The sequence below is a fragment of the Sorghum bicolor genome, chromosome 5 (assembly GCF_000003195.3).
Source record: "Sorghum bicolor cultivar BTx623 chromosome 5, Sorghum_bicolor_NCBIv3, whole genome shotgun sequence".
NCBI classification, from domain to species: Eukaryota; Viridiplantae; Streptophyta; class Magnoliopsida; order Poales; family Poaceae; genus Sorghum; species Sorghum bicolor.
Genome location: NC_012874.2, coordinates 14,539,347 through 14,564,068, shown reverse-complemented (window position 1 = coordinate 14,564,068; position 24,722 = coordinate 14,539,347). Strand labels below are relative to the sequence as shown.

General features: G+C 41.6%; 1 protein-coding gene and 1 pseudogene across 4 annotated transcripts; both read right to left on the bottom strand.

Moving 5' to 3' along the window:
- On the bottom strand, nt 317-4,495 carry LOC8071582 (annotated as a pseudogene).
- Nucleotides 10,953-24,376, bottom strand: LOC8060023 (histone H3.v1). 4 transcript variants are annotated; one of them, XM_002449284.2, is made up of 9 exons: nt 24,282-24,376; nt 22,812-23,351; nt 16,982-17,125; nt 16,033-16,626; nt 15,760-15,928; nt 15,558-15,644; nt 14,882-15,147; nt 14,630-14,798; nt 10,953-11,481 (listed from the first exon to the last, which is right to left on the bottom strand). In XM_002449284.2, the coding sequence occupies exons 2-8, from the start codon at nt 23,255-23,257 to the stop codon at nt 14,630-14,632; spliced, it is 1,875 nt and encodes a 624-aa protein (XP_002449329.2). In that variant the 5' UTR covers nt 23,258-23,351; nt 24,282-24,376; the 3' UTR covers nt 10,953-11,481. The 4 variants fall into 4 exon arrangements, 2 of the variants coding, with proteins under 2 accessions (XP_002449329.2, XP_021317142.1); XR_002453462.1 differs by lacking the exons at nt 10,953-11,481; nt 14,882-15,147 and having other exon boundaries at nt 14,715-14,798; nt 15,861-15,928; XM_021461467.1 differs by lacking the exons at nt 10,953-11,481; nt 14,882-15,147 and having other exon boundaries at nt 14,715-14,798.

Below are 24,722 nucleotides of genomic sequence, written 5' to 3'. Positions count from 1 at the left end.
CTACTACAAAAGCATCATCTAAAATTTTGTAGCCTGAGATGCACGAATTCAACATTATCCGTTTCGATAGATTTTGAAACAAAAATTCAGCATTGTATTTCAATAAATTATAAGAAGAGCTCAAGCTTTCCCCAAAACTTAAAATGGTCAATAAACACCAGTCAGCACTCTGCACCCAAGCCAATGTATCACCAATATGATTTTTTTTCCCGTTCTCATATACAACATAGTTCTAAGCCGATCAGACATGTGATGATATGGGAATCCATAATATCTATAAGGCATGTAAAAAAATCAAAATGCATGGCGATGCAAGTTTGATCATAACATCATTTGCATAAAGTTCAATACAGAAGGCAAATGTTTCGAACGAACAAGTATTCTTAAAGCAACAGAACCAACACAACGCAAAGAGTACATGGGTCCAACGAAGCAACTCAAGGCAAGCATTTGAGTCTACAAGTAAAATCCAGATATAACAACAATTCATCATGGCTTTAATGGAAGAAAAAATGATTAAAAAAGTACAAAAAAGAAACATAGTACAACAATTTACAGACACACCATACAAGCATAGTACTGTAGAAATAACCATCGTCCTAGAGGCGAATCTCTGGAACATGCTGCATCTTCTGGTGCATCCCATTCGTTAGCCACTGTGTTCTAAACTCCCTGTGCAGGTACAGAAGCCAAAGCCTCTTGAGGGAGAGAAGCGATTCGATGCCTTGAGGGACCTTATCCAGCTGCGTTAAGGAGATGATGTACAGACCTTCGATGCATGGAAGAGCACCATTTCCAATCTCCAGCTGCTCGACGTTAGGAATTTTCTTCAGGACGAGTGTTTTCAGGTTAGGAAAGCACCTTGCAAAAAGAACCAAAGTGCTTGCACTCTTCACCCTGTTAAAGCTCAAATATGTGAGGTTTGGCACGTGTGGAGCAAGGACCCCCAATGGATCTTCACCAAGCTGACACCAGCTAAGCGCTAAATATTTTAGATGTTTCCCATGGTGGAGAAATATTGGATATTCCAGTGTCTCATCAGCCCAGTGCCCCCTTACAATTAGTCTGTGGAGCTTGGAAAATTCTGGTGCAAGGGCTTCAAGGCAAAGTGTCTCATTCACATCTCTTGCAGAGATTAGGAGGCTGGAAAGAAGTGGCATTGTCGAAAGGGTTGCAAAAAGATTAGCACAATCTTCAGTACTAACATTGTCGATCCATAGGGTTCTGAGCTGCATCAGTTTCTTCAGCTGCTCAGCCAAGTCCTTGCTTGCCTGCACTGTCTCAAGAGTCTGTAGTTCTTCAAGGTTCAGCAGACCTTTAGGTGCTTCCACTCCAATGAAATATCTGAAGTCTGACTGCTTCTCATCTGCAAACCTGTCAGCCAAAAGGTGCCTTAGTTTCTTGACCTTAACAATCCCTCGTGGCAGCTTTTCTATTTGAGTTTGTTTAATGTCCAGAGTGTGGAGGTTGAAGAGCTTCTCGATGGACTCCGGGAGTGACTTGACTTTGGTGCGCCTTAACCAATATACCGAAGGTTAAAGAGGTTTCCTATAAAAGTTGGAACCTCAGTGATCTCAGAATCTTGCAGCTCAAGAACTGTCAAATAGCTTGATCGAGACATAATTGAGGATATCATGTCAGGGGAGAATGAAATTATTCCCTGAGCCACAAGAGTTCGAAGACATGGAAATTTAACCTTAAGTGCCGCATTAACATTCCACCCACATAACGACAAGCGACGAACATTCTTGTCCACCTGTATCAGTTCACCATACTCATTTGCAGAACCAAACTTCTCTTCTTTGGCAACACAAAGTGCCAGGTCCCGCATGATATCATGCATCTTGCAAGTGCTAACCCTGCCAAGCTCATCATAGTCTACAACTTCAAGCATATTACGGTGGATCAGTTCCATGAGATTTCCCTCAGCAACCTCCTCTGGTGTATTCTTTTCTTTACTCAGAACAAAACCTTCTGCAACCCAAAGCCGCACAAGGGTTTCGCGTGACATGGGGTAGTCTTCAGGAAACAAGCTGCAATACAAGCAGTTTCTGAGGTCTCCAGATAGGTCATGGTAGCTTAGATTTAAGATTGCTCGGACATGATCATTAGTTGACAACTCACTCCGAAGCTGGTTGTATGTTTGATTCCAAATGTTTATTTGTGGTCTTGATGACAACAAGCTGCCAATTGTAACAACTGCTAGCGGCAGACCATGACACCTTTTCACTATTTCAACAGCAACTTCCTGAAACTCCTCGGGGCATTTGTGGCCCTTCTTGCTGTGAAAAGCCCTTCTACAAAAAAGTTCAAATGCATCAGGCCCACACAACGGTTGGAGCTCAAGATGGTGGCCAAAGGAAGCAATAGCACTAACATGGTCCTTCCGCGTTGTAATGATGATGTGGCTTTCTTGGAGCGTCTGGAAAACATCATGTATTTTGAAGTATACTTCTTGCTCCCAAACATCATCCAATACAATCAAGCATTTTCTATTCTGGAGTTTTCTCTTTATTTCTTCCTTCAAGTCATGTACATCCATTTTGTCAATATCTTTTGGCACTGGTGGTTCCATATGCCCAATCTTCCAGAGTAGCTTTCTCAGCAGAGACTTGACTGTGTAGATCTGTGACACAACAATCCAAGCATGTACCGGGAAGTTTACCTTTTCACGTTCATAAATATTTGTAACCAGTGTAGATTTTCCCAGTCCTCCCATACCAGAAACTGTTATCACTGTGCTAGCCTGCTCTTCTGAGTAAATCCATCCAGTCAGCAATTTCCTATTTTCTTCAATTCCTACTAGATCTTCATTTTTGACAAATTCTGGGAAGCTGTCTTGGGAACGCTGTCTTTCGATCTCAGCGAGTTGGTCACGGTGAGGGACAAGCTGGGATGGCTGCAACCACTGATCCTTCATCTGAATAACTTGCTCAATCTCCCCTTCTATCTCTGCTACCTCATCAACAATTTCACTGAAAACACAAACATAGTGGGTACCCTTGACGAAATACTTCTTCAGGAACCCTTCTTCCTCTAGTTGAAGAAGATGGTATGAGTATTTGTCTACTACATCCTCAACACGGTAAGCCACTTTCCGGACCTCCCCAATCCAACTCTTGACAAGCTCATCTGTAAGGTAGACTGTGCCAATCTGCTGTATAACTTTGCTCATGATTGTCAGTTTCATCCTTATTTGATCCACTTTCCGTGGGAGTTCCTTCAGAGCTTGAACTTTTTCAGACAGCTTATTTATAATGTCCTTGGCAAGTTCATCTCCAAGAATGGAACCAATCTTAGTGACTGCAAGGAGCACTGCTTCTGCCATAAGTTTGTGCTGAACAACAAAGACAGCAGGTCATATTGTAGGTAAAGCAAATTTAAATTGAAAGATACCAGCTGAACTCATGCAGTCACTCATAGGTTAAAAAAAACAATTCCCCTGTTCTTGTTGATTCTACTCTGCCTCATTATTTTTCAGCAAATGGGTTTTATGTTGGCAAAACATAAAGCATATATGACAGGAAACCTTAAAGTATAATGTATTGCACATGCAGGTAACATGTATCAGTACCATATGCAATTTCCAAATGGGTAAATGGACCTCATCAAATATAATTTGGCAAAGAAGAGAGATGTTTCGCTCATTTTCCTGAAGAGGTAATGAAAATAGCAGAATCTAATAGTACTTACTCTTTTTAATATAATCTAACATGTATATCAGCATATAGTATATCTTTTTGATATAATCTAACATGCATATCAGCATATACTATAAATGAAACATTGTGCAACCAACGGGTCATATAGCAAGGCAAAAACCATATAAAGAGCCACTGGCAGGACGCAGGACACTTGGACAGAAGCTCCAGTTGCTACCCCATTTTCTAGACATCCTCAACTGTAACATATATGTTTATTTGCTCCCAAATTTTCTGAAGCATAAACAGATCCCGGCAACCATGGAAGGGCCATCAATTGATGACCGGGCTAGTTTCAGATCCAGGGCGACGTTTCCTAAAGTTTCTCCCAGCCTAGTGCCTAGACTCAGTTAATATGCGATCAGGAAAACTGAACTCAACGTGTCTAACAGAGAGCGTAAAGCTAGCCCAATAGGATTGCTGAGAACATGGTCCCTAATGTGCATCAAAATTTGCATCCACAAAAAATAGGGATAGTGTTGGGTTGTTTTACAAGCCAATGCGCACCTGCTGGAACCTTAGCCCAGAGCGGGAGCGGAACGACGGGATGGATCCGGCAAACCTGCGGCATTAAACAAGATGACGGAGGAGGTGAGCAGGCAGCGAAAAGTGTAGAGGTAAGAAGAGTAAGACGCGATTAGGGCATGAGAAATGCATGCAATCTCCGGCTCTCCGCTATCATGTATACATTTCCCTTCGACGCACGCGCTTGGCCGCGCCGGCGCGCAGCCGTAGCCCATTGGTCTCGGCGGCGCATTTCGTCGACCAGGCGCAGCAGGCACCGGATGAGTGGATGACGCAGGAGTAGGACGCCAATCGGCAAGGATGCTCATCATGTGGGCCAGCAAAGAGCACAAGGGCCTGATTCGGCCCATAGATGGGCTGCCACAGCACACAGCTGACCAGCAACGTGCGCCAGTGCGTGCACTGCACTCCCACACGGTATCAAAGTATCAATTACTCGGGATATTTAACTTTTTTTTCCACGGTTATAGTTGGCACGAACTCATTTGCCCCTGTTGTAATCTTAATTTTTTGCCCCAAAATTGATCAAAAGTTCTCGTTTCTAGTCATTTTGGCTGTAGGACACGTCCAATCAGCTTGCCAGCGTGGCGGGTGCAGGCAAGAAGACATCGCTGACCCTTTCCTTATACCTTAACCTTTTGGGCTCGTTCCCCATATCCCCCACTCGCCCCCGTTATGCTTCTTCCTCAAGCAAGCAGCTCGATCGAGCTCGCAGCACGCGAGATCTAGCCCAGCCGCTCGCGTGCGAGCAAGCAGCAGCTCCAGTTGGTGGCCGGTCGTGGCCGTAGGCACGTGTGTGGGAGATGGAGATCAGATCAACCAGGCCGGTTGACAGTTACCTCTCTTTGTGCTCCTGGATGTTCTTCATCTACGAGCGATAGTGGTTCTCGATGAACTTCTTCGCGATGGCGACGCGCTCCATGGTGAGGGTGGATCCCACCACCTCGGCCGCCTCCGCCCCCGCCTCCCCTTCTCCTTCCTTCACCACTGCCACAAGCGGCTCGTCAGCAGGGATCACTGCCGCAACCGCCACGTCCGCCATCTCGGTCTCCACCTCCCACCACACCCTGCACCGCTGGCGGTCCCTCTCTCTCTTTCTAGTTGTCCCTCTCTCTTTCTCTCTAAGCAGCGGGTGTTAAGGGATAAGAGAAAGGGTAGCAAGGTCTTTTTGCATGCACCCACCACACTGGCAAGCTGACTGGGCGTGCCTTGTCGCCAAAATGACTAGAAACATGAACTTTGGATCAGTTTAGGGGCAAAAAATTAAGACCGCATACAACAGTGGCAAATCAGCGCGTGCCAACCATAAGAGTGGCAAAAAGGTAAATATTCCCAATTACTCTCTCTATTTCTAAAAGCTAACTTCTAAAGTTGTCCAAAGTCAAACTTTTAAAATTTTGACCAAATTTATAGAAAAACACTAAGATTTAGTACCAAATTAAGACCATTAGATTTATCATAGAATATATTTTTATAAGATACTCATTTTATGTCATAGATATGAATGTTATTTTCTATAAAGTTGGTCTAACTTAAAAATTTTGACTGACACATATTCTAGGAGGTGAAGCTTTGAGGATAAAGGGAGTAGTATTTAACTAATTTAATTTAGAGTTTCTAAAAAACTAATTTAATTTTGAACTTCCCCATTAAATTAGAGTTACTTTATTTCTAAGCTAAACTTATATAACTTTGACCAAGAAAATAAAAAACACATCATTAACTACATCATCAAATTAGCTGCATGAAACCCATAATAAAAATATGTCTTATTACCTAGTAAAAGTTAGAAAATCTCAGGTTAAGATAAAACTAAATCAAACTATTCCAAACAGATAGTTTTAAAAAACATGTATCATTGGCAGATGCGTGCAAACCCCATTGTGAAGCAAAAAAATATATGGCATAAAAATATATGTGATTTTGAGCAATATATTGCATGACAGCTACCGTTCGCAATCAAGGTCGAAAGGGCAGTGATCTTGAAGTCAGATGCGGACCGTGATATGCAAAAGTTGTAGACTTTGCATTAGAGGACTAGGCCTTGTTTACTTTAAATTTTTTTGCAAAATATGAACAGTAATACTTTCATTTGTATTTGACAAATATTATCCAATCATAAACTAACTGGACTTAAAAAAATTCGTCTCGCAAATTATAAATAAACTGTATAATTAGTCATTTCTTTTACACTAGTACAGAGAGATATTATACAGGCGGTTCGCAACTTCTTTGTACATGCGGATTGACGAACCGTCAGTGGCTATAGGCCTGTGGAAATAAATGTTTTCACAGGCGGTTAAATGAGAACCGCTTATAGAAATGCATTTCTACAGGCGGTTCGGTTATGTGAACCTCTATAGAAATCAATTTCTACAGTAGAAATCAATTTCTAGAGGCGGGTCTCATAAACAGGCGCACCGCCTGTGGTAAGATTTTCTAATTTAACCCAATTTCTAAATTTTTCCTGCAAACCCTATTTTTAATATGGAAACGGCTAACGCACGGCCGACCGTGCTATAAGCATGCGGAACGCACATTCCATTTACGCAAAGCATATATTACAAGTTAATAACCATTTCTATTTTTAGTAAATTTTCTTTTTCACTCGTTTTTTTCTCTCTGCTTCCCCAACAGTCTCGCCGCTCTCTTAGATTTATGAGGCATCTTTTCAGTCCACATCCCACATATTAAAAAAAAATGGATTCACTCAAGCAAACGAAATCAAGTACAAGTTATTCATCACATGTCATTCTGGGCATCTTGAGATGTTTTGTATAGCATCTCAGACATCTTAGAATATATAGGCAAAAAATATAAAGCATTTTAGAACATAATGACAGGCAAAAATAACACAGAAAAATCATGCATTAGGCAACTTATATAACACGAAGTGACAAGCAGGAAAACAAAATATCATCAGCCTTAGAGCAAAACACACAAATATAGAAGCTAGTTACACAGAATTTCATGTTGCCAAAAAATTACACAATGATTAGAAATAGAACAAAGCAGATTTGTTCTTACTAGTAATACATTATTTTCTATTACCTGATAAGCAATTCAGATTATGCTCTTACTAAAGATCTATTATTATTACTATCATATGTTGTTCTTACTAGTTAATATGCATATGTGAGGTACTACTACTCCTGTAGATACACATCTTGCTTCAGTAAACCTCCTTGTTTTGTTAACATATCTACATCCTGCTCCACCATGCATCCCGTGATGCTACACATGGTTCTCTTTGTTCATTTGATCCCATGTTGATGCTTAAGACCATCACACCTGCAATTAAAATTGTTGACAGATTTAGGGTTGCAGCAGTCAGATGTCATACAACATATATAAGCACTGAAACTTGGTGTATATAAATGCATTGAAACATGAGGCACATAATAGCATGTTGCTGAACAAAAAATTGCATAACCTTGTACTTTTTTTTTGCCTAATTTAGTACAATATTATTGCCTAACGGGTTTAACTAAGTTGCCTACATGTCATGATATAGCAGCACACATTTGTACTTATTATTTTGCATGCAAGGAATCATCATATAGGTGTCAAAGATAGATCTTAATGAGCTACCTCCAGATTTGCAAAAAAAGCTAAATTGCCTATTTAGAAGCACATTGTTGCCTAACAAGTGACACTTAAATTGCCTAACAAATGATACTTACATTGTCTAAGAATATCATATTGTACAGCAAGCTTATAGAGACGACATTGAACTTTAGTGATTATGATCTTCCCTTTGACAAAAAAATTATATAATTAACTACACAACTATGAGACAGACAACCAATATACCATAGCCCATATTTTACCTTGCAAAGGCCACAAAACTTCACACCTCGAAACACAAAAATCTGTCAGCATGTGGATGCCTTGCAAATTCATTCATGCAGAGGAAGGCACCATCTCCATGCACCATAAGTAGTTTGCAATGGGCTGTGTTACACATAATGCCACAACAGCCAAATATAGCAAGCAGCTGCAGCCTCTGCTAAGCTATAGCAATATTGACAGAAACATTAAAAAAACATGCTGACAGTAGTTGTAGCCTCCAAGAGCAACACATGAAAGATAAATAACTTATACTCCACATCAGACACATACACACAGCGACAAGTAATTCTTTTTTTCTTATTGCTGAATCAGTGAACATCAAATCAAAGAAACATAAGGTGCAATCTTTCTTACATGTAAAGCAAAGCACCAAAGTAGCCTCAACCGAGATATGCATCCAATCCAGGCATGTCTGCGTATTTGACAGAACAGATAAGCATCTGAACAAAAAAGTTTAAGCAAGTCACCTAATATGAATTTGTTGTTCGATCATATATGTGATAAAGGCATCAACCTGCTATCATTTAGGATCCATATATATACACCAATAGCCCCCAAGTATGAGAGTTGCGAAAATCAAGATGAAACTTGTTGCCCAAAAAATACTAAGTTTCGGGGATTCAATCAAATCCGAATACACACAGATAGCTAACTATAGCGTAGCTTAAATTAGGTGACTTGCTTAAACTTTCTATTAATGGAAAAATGGCCTAATGATTTGATTTATGTTGCCTTGTTCTTGCCACAATATTGCCTGGTCATAATACATTTAGTTGCTTATTCCTAATGAAGTTTAGTAACTAATCAATGCACATGTACATTTTGGTTGCTCTAAATGCTGATTATTGACACTCACACGTACTAGCATTCAGTTCATGGAAAAATACAGTGAAATGACTTAAGGCATTCAGATAACTCTCACATGCTTAACTAAATTTACATGCACATTTTTTTGGTGGTACTATCCTGTCCGTCTACACTTTCATCTAACCTACTGGACACTCCACCTTTGCTGCAGGTCAACTTTGTTGTCTTCTCTATCTACAGTAACAACATGGCAGCAGTATGGTAAATAAGTAGTGACCGATCTCAGCCCGATACTACCCAACTGTAGCTAGTAGTGGCTACAATAGTAGCAGGTTCACTACAGAAACACTTTCATCTAGCCTGGATCAGGCTGTGCATCAGCTACTCGTCCACCTCGTGAAAGTAGCGTCTGTAGCGGTAGGACAGCCAGGCGTTGTTGACGAGCGCGCCCACGTCGAGGCCTCGGATGGAGTCCTTGAGCGCCTCCGCACCGGCCGTGAGCCCCTCGCTGGAAAAGGGAAGACGCAGCATGGTCTGGCAGGAGTGCGGGTATGTGAAATTTCAGTACACTGCAAGGTGCCGTCCATGGGCTACCTTTTCAAGCAACTCAATCATCTATGAAAGCATTGTTTAGCACAATTTGTCCTAGAAAAGAAAGGTGACTGGATATCAGAATGTCATTTGGTTGTATATGTTCCATTCTTTTGTGGACAGAGGGGGAAAGCATAGAACACAACTATGATTATCAAATCACATCGATATCTTGAGCTTTCAACTGTGTACATGACTACTTTGCGCCATTGACTTACACGGTGTACGACGTGCGAATTTAACAAAACTTGTTCAGGCACCAAGTAAGCAACCATCATCATGTCAATTGTAACAAAAGTTCCACCATGTAGGGTGGAAGCAGAGTAGAAAAGAGCTATACCTCAAAAGAAAGGCAGCTGAAGCAGCTCGTTCAGAGCGTTCCCCTTGCTCTGCTTCGACTCGACCTTGTTGTCCTTCTTCGCGTGCGGGAGCAGTGACAACATGTCCTGCATCAGATGCCGATAGCTATGCTGAGCACGCACGCGTGAATGGAATCACCCACCACAGGAAACGATTCACGGCACTGCAAAGGGGGGAAAAACAGGGAACAATCACCTGTATGTGATGCGGTGAGATCCTGTTCTAGAACGGCGCCACGACAGCATCGTCGCTCACGGAGGCGGGGTCGTCCTCGGGGGCCGGGTCCTTGAAGCCGAAGAGCATGCACTCCGGTCGCGGGCTCGTAGGGAGACACATCAGTGAGCGAGGTGCGGCGACGCCGATGCGAAAGTGGCGACCTCTGCCTCGGCGAGCACGATCTGCACGAGCTACACTCCCCTCTGAGTAAAAATTGCCTAGATCAATGGCCGCCTGTGCGACAGGAAGTAGGCGTCGTGGCTGCCTCCATCGCACCCCGAGTGGGTCACCTGTGTGAGGACGGGTTGCGGCAGGCCGGAGCTCTTGAAGAAGGCAATGACCTCCTGGCCGCTGATCCGGTCGACGCAGTCCAGATCCGCGCCGTGGAAGTAGGTGTCGATGGCCACCTCCATGACACCCAGAGCGGAGGCGTGGGGGCAGGCGGCTAGAGAAAGAGAGGGTGGATGAGTGTCGCCGGCGGTGAGGGCCTCCGGTCAGCGAGATCGGCAGGGCACGGGTCGATTGTTGTTGGGATGGAGAGAGGGAGAGGGAAGAAATGGATGGGAACGAAAGGAAGAGGAGGGGCATGGCTGCACGGGTCGACTGAGCGGTGCGCTGCGTAGATGGCCGCGTGTGCGTGCAGTTCAGTAAATGCACGGCCCGCCTGAAAGAAGTCATTAGCGGCTACCGGCTAATGCACGGCCGTGCATGCGTTAAGTAGACCGCACGCACACTCCGTATTAGAAAAAACCGAAGGCAACCTCGCACCCCGTCTAGACAAAAGGCCCACCATAATAACAGGCCCACGCCCACGCCCCCTCCCCTCTCCCCCCTCGCCTAGAAGCTTCTTCCCCTCTTCCCTGTTTTGCTTTTCCCTTTCAACCCTCAAAACAAAAGATGTCCATGGCGCCGCCGCCACCATCTATGCAGCTGGCAGATTCATCCAAAACAAAGGCAAGCTAATACATCCAAAAACAAGCAGGTACGTGTGATTGTGCAACAACTTTGTACTATCAGCTTCTTCTGCTACTACTTTCAACAAAAATAGTCCCAAAAAAATAGATCTAGCCAGATCTGTTACTAGAAGCAATTTTGTTCTCTTGAATCACCTAACTAGCCAGATCTGTTACAAGAAAAAGCAGATCTTATCCTGACTTTTGAGCAATTCACCACTTTTGCATAAGCAAGTCAGTTGTTTTGCATAAGCAGATCTTATCACATAGTACTATAGTTCCTACTACATTAGCAGATCTGATACTACACCACTGTACGTTTTGGTGCCCATTAGATGACATGGATATATGTTGTATGCACCACTCATGCAGATGTACATCTTTCTGCGTTGAAAAGCTTCTTGTGTTAGCTGCTGCACATGGTTACTCCTATGCATTAAACTTTCTTGTGTTAGCTGCTGCACATAGCTTCACACCTGCAAAAATTAAGTAAAAAAGTACAACTGATAAAATCAACTGAGTAGAGGACAAGCAAGCCTCAAATATCAAACTTTCTCTAAAAGGAAGATAACACAATGACACTAGATCCATAAAAAGTTGAAAAAAACTGAGTATGGAATAAACTACAAACCTAAAAAGCATGTACTGAATAAAGCTAGCATGTATTGAAATACAACTAAAAAAGCATGTACTCAACAAAAGAACTGCATAAGTTGCTGGCCTATTTTGTCTAGTTCTGTACACTATTATTGCCTAATAGGTTTGACTAAGTTGCCTACTGTCTTGATATAGTAACACACACCTATAGTTAATGTTTTGCATGCAGATCTCAAAAAATATGGATCTTAACAAGCTGCCACCAAATTTGGATGAAGATTTCTTGGATGCATTTGATTTTGATTATATGACCAGCAACCCTACCTTCTGCACTCAAGTGTCCACAAATCCTGAAATTCCTCAGCCTAACGATGAGCATGTGAACCAACATATTTTGCCTTGTATTTCTGAAGATGGTCATGCTGGTTTAGCAGAGACAGATACTGCAGTTTCAGAAGAGTTTCTTCCTACCATTTCTGAGATCAGATTGTCATTTGAACAGGCAAGAATAGAGGACAGGAATGAAGATTCTTCTACTAATCCTGTAGTTGCTGAAGTAGCAGAAGAGGAGGAAGAGGTGTGGTCTACACCTGAAATGCCACACAATGGGATGTCTTTTGCAACCTTGGACAAAGCAAGGGAGTACTACAACTCATATGCAAAGAGAACTAGCTTCTCGATTAGAACAAACACGTCACGTCGGTCTGTAATCACAAAAGAAAAACAAAAGGTGCAGTTTGTGTGCAACAAGGAAGGCTTTGGTAGGAAAAGGAGAGTTGCTGCTCAGCTTGTTGATGGAATCACTTGCTACTCTGACAATGATGAAGCCGAAGAAGAGGATACTGCACAAGAAGAAGAGGATGAGCAAGTAGAAAAGAGGAAGAAGTTTGACGGATGTAAGAAAAGAAAGAGGGAGAAAATGGTATATACAAACTGCAAGGCAAGGATGGTAGTCAAAATCATTGGCTCTAGATGGCAAGTAATCTATTTTTTGGCCGAGCATAACCATGATCTTGTGGTTCAGCCCTCACTCATGAAGTTCCTAAGGTCCCATAGAGGCATACCGAAGCAGGAAAAGGACTTCATTGTTTTGCTACATGGATGCAACTTGAGCACTGGTAGAATCATGCAGCTGATGAGCGAGTTCTATGGCTCAGCACAGCTGGTGCCATATGACGGCAAACAAGTGTCAAACTTCTGCTCCACCATCCACAAGACAGAAAAATTCAAAGATATGCAAGAAACTTTGGATTACTTCAGAGCATTGAAAGAAGAAGACCCTGAATTCTTCTACAAGATCAAGCTTGATGACAACCTTAGGGTTGAGAACCTATTTTGGGTTGATTCAGCTGCAAGGCGTGCTTACAAAGAGGCATACAACGATTGTGTCTCATTTGATGCAACCTATATGACCAACATATATGAGATGCCTTGTACACCATTCATAGGAATCAACAGACACTGTCAAACTTTTCAACTAGGATGTGCCTTTATAAGGAATGAGAAGATAGCTACCTATGAATGGCTGTTTCTAACATTTCTAGAGGCAATGGATAGAAAAACACCCCTTAACATAATCACCGATCAAGATCCTGCGATGAGAGCTGCCATTTGCATTGTGTTTCCAAACACAACCCACAGGAATTGCAGGTGACATATCATGGACAAGTTTTCAGGCACAATTGGACCGATCCTTGCTAAAAATGATGAGCTGAATGAGGAGTTTGTGGATTGCTTAAACCACACTGTAAGCCTAGAAGATTTTGAGTCAAAGTGGGCTACTATGGTCCAGAAATACGGTTTGGAGGACAATGAGCATTTTCAACACCTATACCACATAAGGCAGAGCTTCATACCAGCCTACTACATGCACAGTTTCTTCCCATTCCTCCAGTCGACTCAAAGGAGCGAGGGGTTCAATGCTTTGTTGAAGAAGTATGTGAACCCAAACTTGTCAGTGCTACAGTTTGTGAGGCAGTACCAGAAAATACAAGAAAAGTGTCTGGTTGCACAGGATGGGCAAGACTTCAGGACCGATGAGAATGAGCGAAGATGATGGTCAAGGCATCCACTTGAGAAGCATGCTTCCACTGTATACACAAAGAATATGTTTTACAGGTTCTCCAAAGAGTTTGAGAAAACTGCAGAATATGATGTGAAGCCTGTAGGGCAATTCCAATATTGGTTGGAGCCCAATAATAGCTTTGTTTTTGGGTATGGAAAAAGGAACTATCTTGTTACAGCAATAGAAGAGGATGAAAGCTATTGCTGCGAGTGCAGCAAGTTTGATAGGGATGGAATCATTTGCTGCCACATTATGAGAGTTATGGTTAGAATGGGTGTGAAATTAATACCAGAAAGGTACATCCTTAAAAGGTGGACGCAACAAGCAATTGCTAGTGATACTAATCAGGTCCAAAATGTGAATGCACCAGTGGGGCTTGTAGCCCGTGGGATGCCATTGACTAGTGAAAAAACTTTGAGATTGACCAATGCAACCACCGCGTTTGCAGCAATAGCAGTGGAAGGTTGTACAAATGATGAAAACTATGCTATTTTGGAGAAGCACATCAAGGAGATGCGATCTGAATTTGAAGAAATTAAGAAAAGGATGATGGCAAATAGGCAAAACACTAGTGGTACAGAAGGTGGTGCTACAGAAGGTGCACAAGATGGTACTGGTGTCTCTACTCTAACTGGACCTTCATTGCAAACTGCAGGTTTAAAAAACTAGACACTATATTCTGCTTTACTTCATCTTTGTACGCTTGTACTAGATTGATTAGTTGCTTATTGCATTTCACATTATAGGTGCAGTGGCTGGTCCAAATACATCAAGTGTAGCGAACCCCCCAAAATCAAAAGCTAAAGGGCGCAGGAAGGAGAAGTCACACAAAAAAGGGATGAATGGTCAAGCGAAGAGGAAGAATAAGTGCAGCATTTGCAAATCATATGATCACAATGCACAGAGATGCCCAGACAAACTCAAAAAATAAATAAAAACAGTTTCTTAGTGGGAATACATACCTAGCAAATATTCATTTTACATCTCCATGCAATATTGTTTTCTGGATGTTGGAGCCATTTGTATGTGAGCATCTTTCGAATAGTTGGCATATCTTTTTCCTTAAACTGTGGCATGTTAATACCATTCCAGTGTTCACAGTGCATTAGCATGTGGAACCCGCAGTCATGACTGCAAAAAAAAGTCATAATCATATGGTGGATGACAGAAACTTTAGATATGAAAATAATATGTATGTTGAACTGTTGACCTACTTGTTTGACAGCAATGGAACATTAATATCAATCAGTTGGTACTTGTCAATATTATTCCTTGAATTAGGGTAATGTTTGCGCCAAAGTTCCTTAATTGCAGTGATCAAATTGTTGCAGCATGTCTTCAAGTTAATGTCAGCGAGAGACCTCGTAGAATCGAGAACTTCAAACCTTTCTTCCCTTAGGTTCAAGACTAGAAGGAAGAAGTGGCCCACTGTTCTATCAAGCCTTTTGAAACGAATATTTTGCAATACAGGAAACATGACCTACAAAAAAAATGCTAGCAAAAAAATGAGAATAGCTACTAAAACCAAAAAAAGGCTTCATAGCATCTATATTGCCAGAAAAAACATAATCCTTGAGTGATATAACAGCTAGCAGGCTTCTAAAAAATAAAAAAATAAAAGATGGTCGTGAATCAAATTGAGATATGGACAATTTAACATAGGCACTACCTGTTGTTCTCTGCCCTACACATGTCATATTTTGTTATTTCTATAAATTGCTCCACAAATTTTAGAACACAAAAACAAAAAGTTATGATGGTAGGACACCCAAGATTGCATTTTTTTTAAAAAAAGTATAGCCTAAAACGAAACAATATTATAGCCTAATGAACATAGTTAAATTTCCTATTTCGAAAAAAAAGAAGAGGATTAAGTGGACGATCAATTACCAATTGAGAACGGTCTAGGTGATGGACGCTTCTTTGGAAAGCACTATTAATCTCCCCATTATCCAGAATCCCATCTTGTAGAAAGGACTGTAAAAAAAAGAATTAAAAAATAATGTTAGAGAAAAAAGTGCTTGTTTGAAAAAAATAAGCATACAAACTTAGAAACATCAGTAAAAGTAAAAAAGAAAAGGGGGATTCTCACGGCTATTCTTAGTGGGAGTATTTGTTTTACAGGGATCTTGGCCTTTCTGTATTTTAATGCATATATAGAAATTTCAGCTACTGTGTTGAATAATTTTCCACCTGGTTTAACTGATTCAGAAAGGTGCTTCAAGCTCACATAGTAATCTGGATAACTGATTATGATATCGCTGCGTACAACATGGATGGATCATAGTTAAAAAAACAAAATACAAAATGAATTCGAGAGTTTAACAGACGGAAAAACTAGCAAAAAAGAAAAAGTTGCACATACTCTCCTTGGCTTGAGCTTTGACTCGAACTCCTGGTTGACCTTCTAGTGGCCGAGCATACCACATCATATGCACGACTTGCAACCTTGCTGCACTTCAAGTCATTTCTGCCATAATCAATATATGGGGACTGCAAAGCACGCCCTGGTCGTGCTGGCCTTCTGGGCGGAGGTTGATACGCAGGTGTGTGTGAAGTGCTGGGAGCAGATTGTAGACCATAGGTTGTAGCTGATGTTGTCTTTTCAACTCTTGTTGGCTTCCTTTCTGAATGTTCAATTGGGTTATCTGTAGGTACAGGAGTTTGCTTAACTGCGCTGCTAGAAAGTGACTTATCTGTCCTGTTCCTTTCTATATCTTCAATTTGGGCATCAAGTTCTTTAAATTGTTCTTCACTTAAATTGTCCCAAAAATAATCATCATCATATTTCCTTGCGTTCCTTTCTGAATTACATTCACTTGGTTTTGATGGTGGACGTTCACGGGGTGTGGGAAAATCAATGAATCTCATAATGTCCATTGGTGGGGGATCAAAATCCCATTTAGAGTGCTTTTCTGATTTTTCATTGTTTTCCACAACACTAGCAGAAGGAGGGAGCCTTTAGCCATGAAAAAGAACAAAAAAATATAATTGCTACCAAATTACAAATAACTTGCCTCGCTAGGCCTTGTTTAGTTCTCAGAAAATTTTGCAAAATTTTTCACATTCTCCATCACATCGAATCTTTAGACGTATGCATGGAGTATTAAATATAGACGAAAATAAAAACTAATTGCACAGTTTGGTCAGAATTGACGAAACGAATCTTTTGAGCCTAGTTAGTCCATGATTGGACAATATTTGTCAAATACAAACGAAAGTGCTACAGTGTCGATTTTGCAAAATTTTTCGGAACTAAACAAGGCCCTAATAAATATTAAGTTGCTTAACACAAAAAAATATATCCCATTTACCTCAGCCTTTCCCTTCTTGATTGAGAAGGAACAACTTCTAGTGGTATTGGTTCTGATTCCCTTGAATCACCAGCCGGTGCATCAACTTTAGTGTGCTTTTCTGATTTTTCATTCTTTTCCACAACACTAGCAGAAGGAGGGGGCCTTTAGCCATGAAAAAAAACAAAAAAAAGTGCTTAGTACTGTTATGTTACTAGAAAAAAACTTGATTTAAAAACAAGGACAAAAAATGCTATCTACTCATAGTTGCAATACTATCTCTCCATAGTCGAGCAACTCATTCAAGTGACATAACAAAAGAGTGATAGTAGTATAGGTGACCATTTAACACAGAAACACGGCTGCCCCATAAGTATAAAAAATAGACACACAAAAAAAATTGCTACCAAATTACAAATAACTTGCCTCACTACTAATATTAAGTTGCTTAATAACTAAAAGGATTAAGTCCATATTTGGCCCCTCAACTATCGGCCGAGTTTAATTTTAGCCGCCAACTCTGAAACCGTCTAGACCTGGCCCCCCATCTTTCACACTGGTCCAACTTTAGTCCCTGAGTCCGGTTTTGGGCAGCGGACCCTGGTTTTGCTTGCCAAGGGGGCAACATTGAACACGGTGGATGCCACGTAGGCTTGCAGCATTGCTTAAACAGGCTGGCCCATTCAGCCCGTCTCTCACCCCACCATTCTGTCTTCCTCCTCCTCCGCCGCCGCCGACGAGAGGCCCTCCAGATCTGCTGTGGAGAGCTCCCCCGACTCAAATGGCGAGCTCAAGCTCTTCCAGCCGCAGTGCAGGCGAAGCGGCAGAGTATTGGCGCCGGAACCTCCAATCCGCGTCCCCCATCCCATACCGTGAAGCTCCTCTGGAGTACACCCCTGCAGTGAACTGTAAATGTGGTGTCAAAGCCGCTCAGTTCATCTCTTGGAGTGATTTGAACCCAGGGATGCGGTTTCAGAAGTGTGCGCATGCTCGAGTAAGTTGAAACTTGGATTTCCTTCAAACTTTAGGTCAATTTGTCTTGCATATTTGTCTTCGATTCACATGCTGTAGGACCCCTTGAGTCAATGGATCTCAGATTTCATTTTTCTGCGTAGGAGGGTGGTTGTGATTTCTACCGCTGGGTGGATGAGCCAACCATGGGGTTCATGAAGCAGTTGTTGCTTGATTTGCGCGATGCAGTCAAGTATTGGAAGCGTGAAACTCTTGCAGCCGAATGGGGACTTGAAGAGGCCTGAACTCATCATGCAAGAGCTTTGGATGCTGCTACCATGGAGAATCAGAGGCTGCAGGGTCAGTTGGAAGCTGCTGGGAGGGAGAATCAAAGGTTGCAGGGACAGTTGGAAGCCGCTATCAAGTTCAATGAAGATAGGAGACAAATGTTTGTTGATGCCAGGAGGGATGTCGCCACTATGCAAGGTCAGATGGTGGGTGTTTTGGATGCAAGGGCTCAGCTGGAATCCAGGATTGTGAAGCTGCAGAAGGAGAGGAAGTTCCTATTGTTTGCTCTTGTTGTGTGCGTTGGATTAGTTTCTGCTTTTTGGAAGCTTAGTAATTAGTATGTAGGATGTATTAATTATGTAATTTCTGTGTGTGGCTGTTGAATGTAAGACTTATTTGGCATTTGTGTACTGTATGCCTTATTCGGCTATGAGAATTATCCTAGTTTGTAGCAGTTCAGTCTATACTTGCAATGCTCATGACTAAATTCATAGACATTAGATGGATGACAGCATCACATGGTTCACCAAACAAATGACAAATTGTTTTAGCACAACATGACATGGTTCACAGCATCTCATGGTTCACCACACAAATGACAAATTGTTCTAAAAGAAAACATAGTTTCCTTGTGACATGACAATGATAGAAATGGTTTATTCTTCAAGGTAGTGCTCCTTGCAGCAGTAAAGTTGGTGTTGTGCCTGATCCTCTTGGTGTTGTCCTTGCACTTTTTTTCCTATGTGGTCCTTTAGCTGAGACCTCAACCTTTGAGCTCGATGGCCCAGATAGTTGCACAGTTGCTTTTGAATGCCTTCCAGGCATACCAGGTGCAGTGGCCTCTAAAGTCACCTTAGCTTGACCTCCTTGCTTGAGTCTTGTGGTCATCTTAGCTGATGAAGACATGGAATTGTTCACAGTCTGCAGAGTACAAATAGATTGTTACCCATTTGGAACTATAGTATCTTCGTACAAAATTGTACTTACTTTACTTACATTGCAATCAATAGACAACTGGGAGCAATGCCTTTTGGTGGACACTGATGTAGAAGAAGTTGTTGCCTTCCTCTTGGAATTACCAGTCCTTGCTCTAGTTGAATGAGAGTCATTTCCTCTAGCTCCACTGGTACTACCTCCTCTTGCATGATGAGATCCCCTAGCACTGCCACTAGGTACTTGGCCTCCACCACTGACATTAGCTCCAGTGCCACTACCTCCACTTCCTGTCTTCCTGCTGCAAGTTGTCCAGTTGTGTCCAATCCCTTTGCAAACTCTGCACCTCACAACTGTACCATGTTTGGATAGCTTACCACGACTTGGCTTTTTTTCTCCCCATCCTGCCTTTTCCTCTCCTTCTTTGGCCTTCCTGGCATTCTAACATACTTTGGTGGCAAAGGCTTAGCCCTGTCTGATACTGGCCAGAATTCCCTACCTTCAACAGGTTGAAGACAGTGGGCATATGTCTTATTGTACTCCTCAACAAAATAACACTTGGCTACATAATCCTCCACAGCCTTGGATGCTACATAGATGCAAGAAATTGCATGAGGGCATGGCAGACCAGATAACTGCCAGAACCTACAAGAACATGTCTTTTCCTCCAAGTTCACAGAAAACCTATGATCCCAGTATGTTACTTCAAAACAGTTTTGGCCATTACTAATTGCATGACAGAAACCACTAGCTGTAATGTAAGTCATTAACTTCTTGTAGGTGTTTGGACAGATTGGACCAGTCCACCTTTCAGCCTTGGTCCTATTTTCATGTATCCTGACCATTACCTGGCGCCTTATGCCTTCAAGCATGCTGATTATTGGCAAGAATCTTGCTTTCAAAATCCAGTGGTTGAAGCACTCACACATGTTATTATCCACTGAGTCACAGCAAGAACCTAGTTTGAACCAGGCCCTACTCCAATGCTCAGGATCTGTCGGCATAATTGCATCAGCACCTTTAGGTGTCTCAGCCCTGAGCTTGTTCAAGTTGTAGTTGAAGAGATTCATAGATGAGGACTTGGCACACCTCCAAAACAGCTTCTGATACTTCTTATTGGTGAATTTTTTCCTCCAATTGGCATAGATATGCCTAGCACACATCCTATGCTCTACTCTAGGAGCCCACTTGTTGACAGCATTGATAAGACCTTTTTGCTGATCAGAAATGAAAACCCAACCAGTTCCATCTCCAAACTTCAGATCTGCACTGAGTAAAGCTAGAAAAAAGTCCCAGGAGTCTTTGGTCTCTCTCTCTACCACTGCCCATGCAATTGGGTACATTTGATTGTTGGCATCTCTTCCTAGAGCACATAACAGTTCTCCATTAGTCAGGCCCTTGAAAAAGCATCCATCAAGTCCAATAACCTTCCTGCATCCAGCAAGGAACCCCTTCTTGCAAGCATCGAAGCAGACATAAAACCTCATAAATGTAGGCTCTGCCTCTTCAGTATCTAACTTAACTACCATAGTGCTTCCTGGATTGCTCCTAAGCAGCTCTAGCTGGTAATCAAACACCATTGCATATTCACCCTTGGTGGCATCATACATCCTCAGCATGACAATTGACTTAGCTCTCTTGATCTTTGAAACACTAACATCAGCAAACATTTCTTCTTGGACTGTTTCTCTAATGCTCTGAATAGACCATTGTGGGTTTGCTTTAATCATCCTCTCATACTTGTCTGCAATTCTCCTAGAAGTAACTAGAGAGTTGTCCCTCCTAGGTGGACAAGTGTGGTTGTCTATTCATGTAGCTAACTGCCAGCTCTCAGCCCTAGATGTCTTGGATAGGAGCAAGACAAATGGACACTTAGGCCAAGTACAAACAACCCTGCACCTCGCAGCCTCATTCTTAACAAACTTTAACACTTTCCTTACTGCCAAACCATATTTGATGATAGCCTCCCTGAATGTAGCTTTGTCAGGAAATGACATGCCAAGACTGAAAGTTGGCACAGCAGCACTACCATCAAACCTGGGAAATTCCCTCTTCTTCCTGATCACCTCACCCTCCTCTTCATCATATGAATCTGCATCTTCATCTGTGTCCACTTCTGTTGAATCAGACTCAACTCCAACCCCCTCAGCAAATGGATTGGATGGCACCAAGTTCTCCACATTGACTTCATGCCCTTCATCATCTACCACCACCATTCCTCTGTCACTCAATTTCTTCTTGAGCTCTTTCAAATCTGCTCTGATTTGGCCTGCCTCTTCATCATCTTCACTACTCTCATCATCACCAGGCAAGTAAGACTGGTCACTATCATCACTATGTAACTGTACCCTTCCTCCACTGGAGCTGAGTCATTAACTGACACTTCTTGCATCAATGACTTTTTTGCCTTGACAACCTCATTACCATCATCACTGTCCCTAATCCAATCAATGTACTTACTATATTGAGCTACTTCTTTCTCAATCTTCTCAGGAGAAGAAATATACGCAGAAAGTTTTTCTAAGTTGACAGATTGCTCAGCATCATCTTCCAAAACACGCTCAACAAATATATCAGCAGCCCCTCCATCAGTAATAGCCTGACACATATCCATGCATGCCTTGTCATCCATCAACACTCTGAGCCCATTTGATAACATTTTCCCAGGAAACAACCAGTGTAGTGTAACAGGGTCACTACAATTGTAATGGTCTTTAAGATGGCCCTGTATTTTGGGCAATGACATCTTGTCAATCTCCACAAATGACATCTCCTCTTTACCCCCAATGTAATGCAACCTCCTCCCATCATTGTAAAACTGACTATCAAAGTGAAATCTAACAGCAAGAAATTCCAAAGGATCCATTCCTACAACCGAAAATCACAAGCTCATGATACAGACCATGGACTAATCTAGGCTATCCACTAATCTACCAAGCTCATGATACAGACCATGATACATACCTGTTGTTTCAATGCATTCGGTACCGAAGGCCGACGCAGGGGAGACCTCAGTGGGGGAATCGCCCGCGGCGACGGCGACAGTGACGCAGACTAACGGCGGGCGGAGGAAGGGGGATGGGGTTAGGGTTTCGGTCGCTGGAGACATGGGCTGAATGGGCCGGCCTGTTTAAGCAATGCTGCAAACCTACGTGGCGTCCACCGTGTTCAATGTTGCCACCGTGGCAAGCAAAACCAGGGTCCGCTGCCCAAAACCGGACTCAGGGACTAAAGTTGGACCAGTGTGAAAGATGGGGGACCAGGTCTAGACGGTTTCAGAGTTGGCAGCTAAAATTAAACTCGGCCGATAGTTGAGGGGCCAAATATGGACTTAATCCTAACTAAAATTGCACGCGTATTTTTAAGTGGTTCTCTACTACTCATAAACACTTAGAAACACATGCACCAAATATGTGCTGTTTTAGGATTCATCTAGCCTGTTGCACACTCTAGCTTTCCTGCATCAGAAAAAAGTTGGCAAAAATAAATCAACTTTGTTGTCAACTTTACTATAACAACATGGCAGAGAAAAAAGCGTGTGGAGCTAGAAAAATGTAATTTTTTTGTGTGGGGTAGGGTAGGAAGAAGAGGTGCAAATATTTGTTCAAAAAAATTACTAAAAAATTCAATCCAATAGAAACTGTAGCATACTTAACACAAAAAAATATATCTCATTTACCTCAGCCTTTCCCTTCTTGATTGAGAAGGAACAACTTCTAGTGGTGTTGGTTCTGTTTCCCTTGAATCACCAGCCGGTAGATCAACTTTGTTGGTTGCATCATCCTCATCAGAGACACTCTCGTCCTCTAGCTCCACTTGTTTGACCACCTCTTCATCCTCTAGCTCCACTTCTTTGTCCACCTCCTCATCTTCCTCGTCCTCGTCCTCATCCTCGTCCTCCTTCCAATCCTCCTCGTCCTCCTCCTCCTCATCCTCCTCATCCTCCTCGATCTCTTCATCTTCATCAACATCCTGCTTGTGAGTATTGGTAGTTCTTTTCCGTGTTGATCTTCTGGGCTCCTCATTCCCTCTGTCTTCATTTGTGTTCTTTTGATCAGGATTGGTAGTTCTTCTCTGTCTAGATGTTCTGGGCTCCTCTTGATCCCTCTTGATCCTCAGAATCATCACTAATTGTGGACACCTCACTTATAAATGTTCCTATCACTTCAGTGAAACCGATACAAGCTTTCTTGACAACTTCAGACAATTTCCTTTTCTTCTGTAATTAAAAAAGTGTAAAAAATGTTAGCTCATAAATGATATGTATCCCTTAATATTGTAACTAGACACACAATAAGCTTTGTGGTTCCTCCCTAAGTAATCCTATCAACCAACTAACATCTGTTTCAGCTGATATATATGCCTATTTTCAAGAAAACTATGTAGTTTCTGAAGCAAAAAAACCTGGAAAAAAGGTAATCTATATAAAAACAAAGTGCTCACACGTCTTTTATGGGTTCCTACACTTCCTTTTCAAGAACACATAGACAATCTCTAATATAGACTTCTCTAATATAGACTTCCTGTGGGTTAGTTCTCTGCTTTTTCCATAGATTTTCTGTGGTTATGTATCTACCTGATACCTGAATGCTACTAGTTACTACATTGATGTGTCTTAGTTCAATTAAAATTCAAGTTACCTGATACCTGAATGCTAACAGATGTACTGTTAAGTTTCAATTCATTTCACATGAATGCTTCAGTGTGAACAACTCAAACATGTTAGAGTTATCTGAATACCTAAAAAATCATTCTACTGTTGCGTGTGAGTGTCAATAATTAGCATTTAGACCAACTGAAAAATGTACATGTGCATTGATTACTTACTGAACCTCATTGGGAATAAGCAACTAAATGTACTCTGACCAGGTAATATTTTGGCAAGATCAAGGCAAAATAATTCAAATCATTAGGCAAATTTTTACATCAGTCTTCTCTAAATCTCACTTTTGTTTTTCTGCTCTTAGATTACATGTTAGTTTCATTTTTCTCTGCTTTCCTCAATGGTATTAAACTGCATCTAGTACATATTTTGTTGCGAAAACATTCAAAAAACTGAAACTGGCAGAAAAAATATTTCAGGACTCCCAAAAAGTGAACTGAAAAACTGAAACTGAAAACTGAAATTTGGATTCTATCATTTCCATACCTTTGAAGACATGGGTGCAGATGCCCTGTGTGAAATAAAATTATCTATGTCTTGCAGATCCCCAAATAAAGAGGTCTCAGTGACTGAACCAACTAGTTTCTTGAGCTGTCACACAAAAAAAAAGAAAAAAAAGATTTCACTAAATTCACAAATGCATATTACATATAAAAATTGACACAGAAAAATATACAAAAAAGTCATACCTTGAGTTTCCCGAATGTGCCATTTGTGTTAGTATCCATCTTTATGACCTTGTTGATAAGTTTCATGTTCCATGCTGCAACTCTTGGCTGTTTTTCAGGGATTTGTATGTTTCCTACCTCCAAAGAGTCCAGGTAAAGTATCTAAAAAAGGCATATATGTAAGGTACCATTAAAAACATGTAAACAAGGAAAAAATGTAGTACATAAATAGAAGATTAAAAAAAGAAAAAGAATAGAC

What these genes read in the sequence shown, in the direction of transcription:
- LOC8060023 (XM_002449284.2), bottom strand. Translation starts at nt 23,257, where the DNA reads ATGATTCTGAGGATCAAGAGGGATCAAGAGGAGCCCAGAACATCTAGA. An exon ending in TACTCCCACTAAGAATAGCC is followed by an intron (nt 15,645 to 15,759) that starts GTGAGAATCCCC and finishes TTTTTTTTACAG; the next exon opens with TCCTTTCTACAAGATGGGAT. An exon ending in ACCTAGACCGTTCTCAATTG is followed by an intron (nt 15,148 to 15,557) that starts GTAATTGATCGT and finishes TTTTTTTTGTAG; the next exon opens with GTCATGTTTCCTGTATTGCA.